Here is a 12,829-nt window from a genome sequence, read left to right on the forward strand (position 1 = left end):
AAAATGCCTCCTTGCATGCCAAGCATCTGTTTGGAATACAAGAGAACAGCCAGCAAAAATGGCTGACAACCCTAATCAATAAGTTCTCAAACTTCCCTGAATGAAAAGCATCCTTCATACTGTCTCTACCAACTTTCAGTGTAGATCATTACAATCATTATTACTTCCTGCCTTTTGGTCCACAGCAAAACCCAAAACACGGGTTACAGGTGCCCTGGCCAACCTTTTGTATTAATTCAGCTGATGCATCTACAGAATCTCTTGACTTGGCTTCTCCTATTTTGAGTGTGATATCCCTAAAGCAACCTTTGCAACAGATATAAAGATAATTTTATTTCTTAACACTTCTTTTATTTTTAGGGCTTTTTTCCATACTGTCATCTCGCATGATGACACATCTTCTGTGAAGCAGTTTTTTTTTCATTCTTTGGTGCTTCTGGATAAATGTCTTAATTACCCCAGCTACTGAACTCTGAACACATTTCATTTTAAAAACAACAACAACACCTTTACCTGTAGGGGTGGTAGAAAGAGAAGCAAATCAAATACCACCCCCCCACTGCCGTCTGAAAAGCCAGTTTCTGTTAATAATGTATACATTTAACAGACCAAAGAGTTCTTGATTTGTTAGTATCTATCTGGATGGGGGGGCTGTATGCAAATGATGGCCTAGGCCAGCCAAATCTTGTCATATTTTGGAAGTTAAACAGGGTCAGCCTGGTTAGTCTTTGGGTGGGAGTCCACCAAGGAATTCCAGGGTCGCTATACAGAGGACGGCAATGGCAAGCCACCTCTGTTAATCTCTTGCCTTGAAAACCCTATGGGGTTGCCATAAGTTGGCTACAACTTGACAGCACCTTACACACACTCACACACATGCAATTGATAGGGTGGCTAGAGACAAAGGAGGACAGGAATGCTGTACCAACAAATAGAACAGATGGGGAAGTGCCATTTTTTTACCTCATTTACATGGCAAACTAACCCTGCCAAAATTCCCTGTGGTGCAAATCAGTTAGATGGTGCCCCATAACCTATTTCCCTGACTATCCAAGTGATTCAGTGGTGGGTGGCAGGTAGGGTTGCTACCTCTGGGTTGGGAAATTTGTGGAGATTTTGAGGGCGAAGCCTGGGAAGAGCAGGATTTTGGGAGGGAGGGATCTCAGCAGGCTATAATGTCCACCAAAGTGGCCATTTTCTCCAGGGGAAATGATCTCTGTTGCCTGGAGTTCTGTTGTAATTCTGGGAGATTTCTAGACCCCACCTGGAGGTTGGCAGGTCTGTTCATATGCCAGACTTTGACATGGAAGTCCAGGGCTCTGACTTACAGGCTCAGTGGGGGAGGGGGCACCAAAAGCAGGTAGTAGCGTTTAAAGTATACTTTACCATCTCAATGGAGACTAAAATCTATCAGTCCCAGGCTCAAAAATTACCAAACTGAACTACTGAGCTGATGGAAACAGCAAGAGACCATTCCCACATTCCCATTTTTGCCCAGAAGGAATACATGCCAACCAGTCAGAATTCTTCCTGACCCCAAACATTGTGAGCAATTTAACCCTGAGAATGAAAACTAGTTACCCAAGAAAAAGTACTTTCCCCACCATCCCTTACCAGATCCACCACTGAACTTTGTGAGCTAATCCACAGGCCTGGGAGATGACCTCTGCTAGTGACAATCAATGAGGAGGGTACCTGACTCCGGCAGACAAAGTCAGAGTACAGCAAAATGAAAGTTGAGCTGGAATTTTTCTCTAAGATGGACTCTCTCTTGACATAGGCCTCGCTTTTCTGTGCAAATACAAGATGGCTTACATCATATCAGACATTTAAAACACACAACAACAATAAAGCAATAAAAATTAGTAAAACTCATCAGAAAAAACTGCCCCCAAAACATACACGTCACTTCAACAGCACATGAGTTACTAAAGTGCCTTCTGAAGTGAAAAGGTTCAGCGTGCCCTTGAAAATACAGGTGGCAGGTTGTTCCACAGCACTGGTACAGAGAGAACTACTGTGGTATAGTAGGGTTAGATCTAGACTGGGATGACCCAGATGCTCTGCCCTGTACTGAGTCATAGCATTGATCCCTCTAGACCAGGCTGGAATCCTCTGTCTGACTGTGGTTCTCCAGAGTCTCTGAAATCTTTCATGTGGAGAAAAGTACTAAGCTATGTTGTTGTTCAGTTGCACAGTCGAGGCTGACTCTTTGCGACCCCATAGACAAGATTTCGCCAGGCCTTCCTGTCTTCCGCCGTCCTCTGACGCTGGCTCAATTTCATGGTCGTTGCATCTATGACACTGTCTAACCATCTCATCCTTTGCCTTCCCCGTCTTCTTTGACCTTCAGTCTTTCCCAGCATCAGGGTCTTCTCCAGTGAGTGCTCCCTTCTCATTTGGTGGCCAAAGTATTTGAGCTTCAGTTTCATTATCTGGCCTTCCAGAGAACAGTCAGGGTTGATTTCTTTTAGGATTGACTGATTTGGTCTTCTTGCAGTCCAAGGGACTCTCAAGAGTCTTCTCCCGCACCATAGTTCAAAAGAATCTATTCTTCGGCGCTCGGCCTTCCTTATAGTCCAACTAAGCCATAGCCTTTCCCCAAAAAATTGTTGCTGTGCCTGAGGTTTCTTTTAGAGCTGTTTTGTAGCCTATGCAGGATTTGACTTGGGGACCTTATTTATATTAATCCTGTGCAGTTTCTCAACACCAAAATTTAACAGAGATAATATCCATCCACCTGTCTTGTAAAACTTAACCAGTGTCTTTGTTTTATAATTGCTCCTGGAGAATTGCTCTAGAATGTTCCCATTCTCTAAGAAATTGTCTTCCTGTGTTCAAATGTACTCACAGATAACCTGGCTTCAGGAACTAACCTGACACAGTGTATGCCGTAGACAAGATTGTGTGCTTGCAGCTCTTTTCCTGTCAAATAGCTCTTTTTGCAAGAAAGAGGATCATGGAGGATTGAATCCAGTTCCCCACTGCTCCTCCAAAGCAGATGATTGATATTCCTTTTTTTCCCATCCAAGGGATATGAGTGCAGAAGCTTGCTTTACCATATGCACAGCCCCTCCTCAAGGTAGAAGCCATCTTCAAGAATGATGCTATAAGGCAGCCTAAAAATGCTTAAAAATTAGTACATTAATACTTAGCTGAACAGACATTTTTAAAGACACAAATAAGAAACAGCATAGTGTACAATTTAAGGGTACTGGACTAGGGTCTGTGAGACACAGGTCTGAATCTCCATGCTGCCATGGAAGCTTAATGGGTGATCTTGAGTCAGTCATTCCCTCTCAGTACAACTACCTGAGAGCCAGTGTGGTGTAGTGGTTAAGCGTGGCAGACTCTAATCTGTAGGACTGGGTTTGATTCCACACTCTTCCACATGAAGCTAGCTGGGTGACCTTGGGTCAGTCACAGCTTTCTCAGAGCTCTCTCAGCCACCCAAAATAAATCTAGCTTACCACCTAGTGGTGCATAATGCTAAAAGAGTTAGAATTTAAGGCTGCAGGACAATCTTAGGATCTCCTGGCATACAACACACAATGCCAGATGATGATGATGACGACGACGATGACGACGATGATTAGCACAGCTACCCACAGGGTTGTTGTTGTGAGGATAAAATGGAAGAGGGGACAGTGCTCTTATAAATAAATTTAAATGCCTCCACTTCTCGGCTTCAAAGGTCAGATGATGGGAAACTTGTGGACATGGTTCCAATGTTACTGAAACCAGAACAAAAATGCTGATTAAGCCAGCTCTGGCTTCATTTGTTGTTATGCCTTAAAAGTGGACTTTTTATAGCAGTCCCTGTACATGGTACCATTTCAGAGCACTTTTAGCAGAAGCTGATGATGAATTAACCTATTCCTCCCACTCCTTCTAAATAATGTACTTATGTTTGTACTGAAGAATTTAAAACCTGATGATGCTAACAGAGATGGTATATTAGCCTGCACTTAGCCCTAGATGGTTGAGCTTTGTATTTCAGCTGTACAATCCTGTCTCTAAGGACTAATATGAAGATCCCACTGCCCATGAGATGAAAAATAGTGAGGCTGGTAAGATAATGTAATTTAAGTGGACAGAAAAAGAGCTCCCTACTGAGACTCACTTGTGCACAGGTGTAGTTAAGATCATGAACTCTGCTCTAAGAAGTCCCCAGTTCAAATCTTGCATCAACCACAAACTTATTGGGTGGCCACAGGCAAGCTATTTTCTTTCAGTCTCAGTCTCAGCCAATAATAGGAAATGATAATAATAATCATCATCATCATCAAATATCCTATAGGGTTGTTGTAAGGATTACTGCAGCCATGCACTCAAAGTGCTTTGACAATTCTAAATAATATTATTACAAAGCATATTGGTTTTTTTTAATAAGTATTTTATTTTCAGAGCATAAAATTATACATATATCAACAGACAACAAACAGACATACCTTCATACCTTCCCACCCACTTGTCCCACGATATATACCCAGACATCCACATTGCCAACCACCCTCACCATAAAAAACAAAAACAAAAACAAAGCAGAGTTTCTCCTCTTGGCAATTAATTAATCTCTTGTTCCAACCATCTATATACTGGTGCCCAAACACTTCGAAATAATGTATTCATATTCCCATTCACCTTTTGCGTTAGATTGTCCATCTCAGCTACATCAATTTTATTTATCAACTCCCCTTTTGTTGGTACTCGTTCAGTCTTCCACCCCTTAGCGAGTAGGATTCTCACCGCGGTTGATATATGCATAATTAGGTACTTTTCTTTTTTCTTCCATTTATCAGGATATATATTTAATAGGAACACTTCTGGGTCTAATGGGATTGGTTTTTTGGTTATCTGATATAGCACCTCTTGAACCTCTTTCCAACATTTGTTAACCTCCCTACAGGCCCACCAAACATGATAGAAGGAGCCTAACCGTATCTTACATTTCCAACATTTCGCATCGAGGCCCTCATACATTCGGGCTACTCTATCTGGTGACATGTATCAACGATGAACTATTTTATAGACATTTTCCTTCAACGCTACTGCTTTTAGCCATCTCGTGTTGTTCCATATCTTTTCCCATTTTGACGCATCAACCACTCCTCCCACATTTTCAAGCCATGGCCTCACTGTTGCTTTCATGACCTCATCTTGCAACTCTTGCTTTAAAAGGAGAGCATATATCTTACCAATCATCTTAATATCCTCGCCTAAGAGAATTTTATCTAACTCTGATCTTCCAGAAATGAGACCAATCTGCTTGTCTTTAGCGTATCTGGAACACAACTGATTCTTTTCCCACCATGAGAGTTGTATACCTTGTGCCTCTAATTCATCTTGGGATTTCAATTGGTTGTTGCTATCTAATAATATCTCATAAGTTGATGCTCGAACCTCAGACATTAATGTAGGTTGCACCACCACCTCTAGGGGCGCTATCCATCGGGGTCTCTTAGTGTAAAATGGTACCTTAATCTGATTCCACACTTTTAGTAGACTGGCTCTAATTATATGATGTTTAACGTATGAGTGGGTCTCCTCTTTTTTATCCCAGAGTATTGCGTGCCATCCTACCATCAGGTTGAAGCCTTCCAGGTTAAGCGCTCTTATATTTTTTAGCAAGATCCACTCTCTGAGCCATGCTAAGGCTGCAGCCTGATAATACATTCGCCAGTTCAGAATTGCTAACCCCCCTTTCTGGTTCTTTTCCTGTAAAAATTTTAACCTAATTCTTGGCTTTTTCTTTTGCCAAACAAAATCCCTAACTATTCTGTCCAACCTTTGGAAATATTTAAAATTACGAAGGACTGGGATGGTTTGAAATAAAAATAACACTTTTGGCAACACCGACATTTTGATCGTGGCTGCCCTCCCCATCATTGACAACTGTAACATTGACCACTTATCCAAATCTTTTTTAAGATTGTTCAGTAACGGTTCATAGTTATCTTGAAATAACGTACTTATTCTATTGGTTACATTTATCCCCAAATATTTCAATTTCTTAACCACTTTATACTTTGAAATTTCCTCTATCTCCCGGATGATGTTCTCTCTGCAATTCTTTGTTAACACTTTTGTTTTCTCTGTATTGATTTTGAGACCCGCTACCTGGCCAAATTTGTCAATCGTATTCAGTAGTGGTTTTCATTGAATCTGTTGGATCCCGCATCACAATCGCCATGTCGTCCGCATAGGCCTGTATTTTATATTCTTGCCCTTTGACCTTAATCTCTTTTATATTAACATTGTTTCTAATAGTCTCACACAATCCTTCTATTACTAAGATGAATAACAGGGGGAGAGGGGACAACCTTGACGGGTACCCTTTTCTATTTTTATTTTCTCTGTCATGTCTATATTGACTATAATTTTTGCTTCTTGTTGTTGGTTTATTTATTCTATTGAGGAACTCGTTTCCACAGCCCATCTCTTTTAGGTTCTCATGTAATCCCAGTTTACATTGTCGAACGCCTTCTCGGCATCGAGAAAGGCTATCGCCATCTGCTTGTCTGGATTTAGTTCTCCGTACTCCAAAATATTTAGTATTATCCTCACGTTCTGTCTCAATTGCCTCTTGGGCAAGAACCCTGCCTGGTCTGTGTGTATCAATTGGGCAAGAACCTGTCTCAAACGATGCGCTATAATAGAGGCATAGATTTTATAATCAACGTTTAGCAGGGAAATTGGTCGATAATTTCTTATCTCTTTCTCATCCGATTCTTTCTTATGGATTAAAGATATCGTTGCTGAATTCCAGGAATCTGGTATTTCGCTTATCCCTGCTGACATTAGTTTTTTCATTACTAAGCTAATTTCCTCCTCAAATATTACATAAAATTCTGATGGTAATCCGTCCGGTCTGGGTGATTTGTTTTTCTTCTGTTTCTTAATCACTTGTACTACTTCCGCCATAGTAATTGGCTGCTCTAGATCTTTTTTCTGTTGTTCGTTTGGCTTCTTAATATTTGGATTATTGTTCAGGTATCTCTTGATTTCACTTATTTCTACCTCTTTTTTCTTGTACAGGTTGGCATAGAAATTTTGCACCAATCTTTTAATATCTTTCGGATCACTCATCTCAATACTTTTTTCGTTCTTTAGACTTAATATATTTCTTTTTCTCCTCTTGTTTCAACTTGTATGCCAGCCACTTAGATGTTTTGTTCGCATTCTGGAAGAAGTTCAGTCACGTATATATGATATTTTTTTTAGCTATTTCTTCATTGAGGAGACAGTTGATCTCATGCTGCAATTTTTTAACTTTCAGCCTTGCTTGATCTGATCCTGGATCTGTTCTCAATCCAGGTCTCCTCTTCTTTCAGTTTCTCTTTTAGCTCTTCCAATTTTTGGTTTATCCTTTTCTTTCTGTTTATTGCTTCTCGTATGAAAATTCCCCTGACATAGGCTTTAAAAGCATCCCAGACCGTTGTTAATTTAGTTTCTGGACGTATGTTTATTTGGAAGAATTCCTTTTTTTCCTCTTTTGTTTTGTTTACAAAGTTCTTTTCTTTCAGTAGGAATAGATTGAGTCTCCATCTTATTTGTTTCTGCGTTTCCCATAATGTCACCGACACTGGTTTGTGGTCTGCATAGGACATTGGTTGTAAATCACAGAGCATTGTCACGCTTAGCCAGACCATGTCAATTCGAGACCAGGATCTATGACGTCCCGAATAGTAAGTATATTCCAATTTGTCTGGATTTTTTTGTTCTCCACGCATCCATTATATTGAGGTCTTCTGCCAGTTCTAGAAATGCGGTTGGGAGTTTGCCTCCTCTTCCTTGACGCCTTGCGGTATTCTTCCTCTCAAATGTTTTGTTGTAAACTGCATTCAGGTCTCCTACTAGGCAGATTTCCTCCCCCTCTAGCTGTTTTGTTTCCTGAGCATACGAAAGAATTTCTGTTGCCCCGAATTCGGTGCATACACATTTACCACCAGCATTTTCTTTGCCCCCCTTTTTATGCGGACTATCACCACTCTGCCATCTTTAGAATCAAAAATCAGTTCCAGTTGCGGTGAGTCCTTTACGTATGTCACAACCCCATTTTTCTTTTTATTTTGATCTGATGATGCAAACTTCATTCCTAATTTATTATAGTCTAAATATTTTTGGTGTTCTTTTTTAATATGAGTCTCCTGTAAGCAAACAATTTGTGCTTTGGTTTTTAATAATTGATGGAAAATTCGATTTCGTTTCTGAGGGCTGTTAAGCCCATTAATATTAATTGATATTAAATTAAGACCGTTACTCCTTTTTCCTTCCATTTTATCTATTGCTCTTTTTCTTTCTGTAAAATAATCTGGTACGTACTTGCAGCGGAATCATACTCGTTCTCTTTGGCCTCTTCTCCTGTTTTGCCTCTTGAGTTCGTTTTCCGTCCCTTCCTTCTTGTTTCTCTGGTCCTTCTTCTTCCTCCTCCTCTTCCTCCTCCTCTCCTTGACTTTGGCTTTCCTCTGTTATCGGAATCTCTAGCTCTTCTCCAAATCTTCTTATAAACTCTTCCAGTTTGAAGACCGAGTTTATCTTATGCCATCTTTCCTTATAGTTGAAGGTAATACCTTCCGGTGTCAGCCATTTAAATTTTATCCCTTTCTTTCTTATCGGATTTACTAATTTTTTATACAACTTCCTCTTTTCCCTCTTTCTCCAGGGGACATCCCTCAATATTTTGATTTCCTTTTTGTGTCTCATTAACGGTCTCTGCATAGCAGTTGTCAAAATTTGTTGCCGTAAACTTTTTTTGGCAAACCTTATGTGTACTTCAGGTGGCAATTTGTTTTTTCGAGTATATGTCGTGTTCACGTGATAAATCGCCTCAATGTCATTTTTAACTTTGATCTCATCCTCTTCTTGTATATATTCAGCCAATAATTTGATCACATTTTGTTGTACATCCTCTCCTTCTTGTTCTTCTAAATTTTGGAGTCTTAATATATAAGAAGCCTTATCAATTTCCAATTTGGTCACTGTCTCTTCCAGCGCAGCTATTTTCTGTTCATGTTCTTCTGATTTATCTTCTAAGTTATTCACCACACTTGCCAACTTTTCAATCTGTTTTTTATTTTCAGTCGTTTGTTCCTTGGTTTCCGTCAATTGTAGGTTCAGTTGCTCTGTTAAATTATCAATTTTTCCATGAATTGGTTCCAACGCCTTCTCTACCATAGTATGCATATTAGATTTTATTGCTATGTCTATTGCTGGGGGAATCGCTGCATTCACAGCTGTCTCAACTGACTGATTTACTGCCTTTGCTACCGCCTCCTGTATCATGGCGTTTAGATCTTTTAGATTTACCTGCACCACCTGTGGTTGCCCTGGGGTTGAAAGGGAGAGTCTCCTACCTCCTGAAGCCATATTGCTGTTTCTTGATCTTAAGATCTTTCTTTCTCCCTTTCCGTTTTCCCCCTAATTATCTATTTCCAGATTCCCTATTCAATATATACTAAATCCCACTACCTGCTTAGATCACCCAAAACACAATTCATTACATCAAATCAGTCACAATTCATTCAACATCATATAATTGATCATTTGGCTAATTAATAGTCCTTCTGTGTACTGAATAACAAATAAATTGATTAATAGTCCTTCTAATCCTATGTTCTGCTCTCAGCTTCTCGCCCCTCCGCCAGCCGATCTTCCTCTTTTTTCCCGTCACCTTTACTCAGCAAGTTTCAACCCAGAACTGCGTCTTTTTACCGATATCGTACCATCTCTAAATAGCCATATATATATTACCGTCCCTCTATTGGGTTCTCATGTCCTCTGCTTCCCTTCGATATATTTCGCTCCTTTCCCAATCTCAGTCTGTGCTCCTATTACCGCTCCTATCACCACTCCTGTCTCCGCTGTATCTTCTTCCGCTTTTCCCAACGTCACGCCTTCATTGTACCTCTTCGGCTCACCCCGCTCTTTCTTCTGCTCTTCTCTTAAAGTTATTACGGTACCGTCTCCACAGCAACTCTCAAGCCTGTCTCATTTTGCTGTGCCGTTCTCTGCCGCTTATCCTCTTTAGCGAAAACGCTGGCCTCCAGCTGCTTCCGGACTAACACCGCCAAAGCTCGTCTTGTCTCCGTGGGAATAACTCCCTCTGCCAAAAGTTGGTCACCTTCACCTTCTGTGAGGAGGCTCTGCTGCCCGGTGGCTCCGACTCTGCTCTCAAGCCTGGGAGCGTTTTCTTGGGCTCGGGCCGTTGAGGAAGGAAGGTTCGTGAGCCGCCGGTCGCCACCCGCTGCTCATTCCTCTCGTTCCTCTTACACGGACCCCTCTACAGGGGATTCACAATGGTGTGGGTAAGATTTCTCCTCTCCTTTACCACTCCGGAGCCCCAAGAAATTTGCTTCTTCGGCAGAGCGTTCTCCCTGCCGGACCTCATCCCGTCGCACCAAAACCGGAACAAACAAAGCATATTGTTACAGTAATCTGGTCTGGTTGAAGCCTTTGCCTGTGACAGCAGCCCACACTTTCTCTCACATGATCCCTATTGTGTCAGGGAATGGTCCTCAATGCTCTACCTTGTCAGCTAAGCTGCCAATAGTGTGGTGTGTTTCCCTTTCATTTGCATTCTTTCCCTTGCACTTAATTGCCTCTTCGCTGCAACGCATATCTCTCAAGGCCACTGGAGGAGTTGCTGTGTCTCTGCACAGAAAGAGTTGTGGGAAGCTTCTTAACTGTTTTGCTTTTGCAGCCGTTAGTTCTCAGCCTACTGCCCACGCATGGGAACCCCTGTAATTGGGTACTCCATGGGGGTGGTGTATACAAATGCCCTATAACCCATTATGCGCATAGATCACCCGCCATTCCTAACAGTGTTCATGTTAATGCATCTATAGCTTTTCAATAAAAGTAGAACCTTCCTGGAAGCGTGTACTTCGTTGTTTGGCTGTGGGTCCTGACATTCTGTTAGGAATCCATCATTCCCTATCTCAGCGCATCTATCAACCCAGATATGAGTGACGGAGAGGGGAAACCTTTACCTAAAAATCCCGATAAGGGCAAGGAGACAGATGAGGAGCCCAAGGAGCCAGACGAGGGGGGAACCACCCCGGTATCCACGGCTTCGGCACCGGTGACTACACAACCACCGGCATCGGGAGCAGTGGAGGTGACTGTCTCAAGGTACTCGTCTATGCATCTGTTCCTGACTCCACAAGCCCCAAGGTACCGGGCTGGACAGAGTGGCAGACCCAGTTCTAGCTGGAGCCAGTTCAACCCAGATTCCACAACAGAGACCTATCTACTAACGCCCCCCCCCCGAGAGACAGCTTATATGACAGGGGCCTCGCCACGGTGGCTGGATTACCTCCATTAGAAGCCCAGTTCGAGCCGATCGCTAACCCGTGGGTGACGGAGTGATCGAAGACCCAGAGTGGCCAGGTGTCCCCGGACGAGGGACTGGCCAAGTGCATGGAAGCAGCTGATCGAAACATTCAGCATTTGCAGCAAACTTTAGAGGAGGTCATCATGGCTATCCCAGACTTGGTCACAAGAGCAATTGACGAGGCCTTGGAAAGAAAACCGGCTGCCCCGGCTGTGCTGGCGGGACCACCACTACCCGGGCTGGGGGTGCCAGCGCAACCGGGTGGATTACCAGCTCCGAGGCTGGGAGATGTACCAGCACCTGCACTGAGACCGGCCAGTCCATGAGGCCAGGTGATTCCACGTCCAAAAGACCTGATCGAAGCTACGTTCGATGGCAACACTGATAAACTCCCCTATTTTGTGGTGCGAGTACAGAAGTTCATGGATTGCTCGAGCCACCTGTTTCTGGATGATAGCAGTCGCATTGACGTGGTGGCTGTGCAGCTCCGAGACCCAGCAGCTGCATGGTACGTGGGGCTGCATAATGCTCGGGGGGCCGAGCTCAACGACATGTTTGCTTTCATGTGGGATCTGCGAGCGCAATTCGAAGATCGAAACGTGGGGCCAAGAGCACGAGCGTACTTGTGCATGCTGAAACAAGGACACAGAACGGTTCGAGAATACTCGGCTGACTGCATGCGGCCAAATTGCCTAACTAGCCTGAGAACGTACTGACCAAGATGTACCATGTCGGGTTAAACATGGAGATACGAGAAACGGTCCTGAGGTCGGTCGACCCCATCTCATTCATGGAATGGATGCAGGAGGCAGAGAGTGCCGAGAACCGCTTACAAACCTTGCGGCTGGATATAGCAGCGGGGGCGGGAAAATTGACCCCTACCCTTCTGAAGCCCAAACCACCCCGGCAACCGGACGCCACGCGGGAGCAACGAATGCGCCAAGGTTTGTGTCTGAAATGTGGAGAACGGGGCCATTTTGTGCCCGACTGCGGGCAACAAGTGCGCAGGGAGAAAGCAGAAGCAGGCAAAGGACGAGCCCCCACTCCCGCGAAGAAACCAAGATTTGCCAAGGATCTACAAGCCTCCCCTGAAGAGGATGAAGGAGACTCGAGCAGTGAGGACCACAAGCCGGCGGGAAACTGATCGGTCCTGCTCTAGACGGCGCGGAACGGCAGGGCCCTCAACTAGAGGCGCCAAATGTGGTGAGTAACCCCCCTTCCCTCTTTTTTGTGACTGTTTCGCTGTTGAACCCAACCCTCGGGACCAACCTGAGAGCAAAGGCTCTTATTGACTCAGGGTGCGGGAGAAACTTGATAAGCCCCTCCTTGGTTGTGGGACTTGAGATTGGGGTGGTGAAATTAAAAGACCCCTTAAATTTCACTCAGATGGATGGGTCCACGATGAAACACGACTGAGTACAGAGTCTTTTGCTGTCGCAGCAGCAATGTCCTTGGCCGAAACAGGCGCCTCCGGCAGTTCCTCAATTGCTAGAA

At 43.4% G+C, this 12,829-nt stretch overlaps 1 protein-coding gene across 1 annotated transcript; it reads right to left on the reverse strand.

Moving 5' to 3' along the window:
* Window positions 1–8,280: 8,280 nt before the first annotated feature.
* Window positions 8,281–9,285, reverse strand: LOC107118923 (apolipoprotein A-IV-like). Its single transcript, XM_015421327.1, has one exon. The coding sequence runs from the start codon at window positions 9,283–9,285 to the stop codon at window positions 8,281–8,283; it is 1,005 nt and encodes a 334-aa protein (XP_015276813.1).
* Window positions 9,286–12,829: the final 3,544 nt, after the last annotated feature.

Source organism: Gekko japonicus, unplaced genomic scaffold (genome assembly GCF_001447785.1).
Source record: "Gekko japonicus isolate JY-2015 unplaced genomic scaffold, Gekko_japonicus_V1.1 scaffold473, whole genome shotgun sequence".
NCBI classification, from domain to species: Eukaryota; Metazoa; Chordata; class Lepidosauria; order Squamata; family Gekkonidae; genus Gekko; species Gekko japonicus.

Bases quoted from the DNA above. Each gene is read 5' to 3' on its own strand.
- LOC107118923 (XM_015421327.1), bottom strand. From the start codon at position 9,285: ATGATACAGGAGGCGGTAGCAAAGGCAGTAAATCAGTCAGTTGAGACA.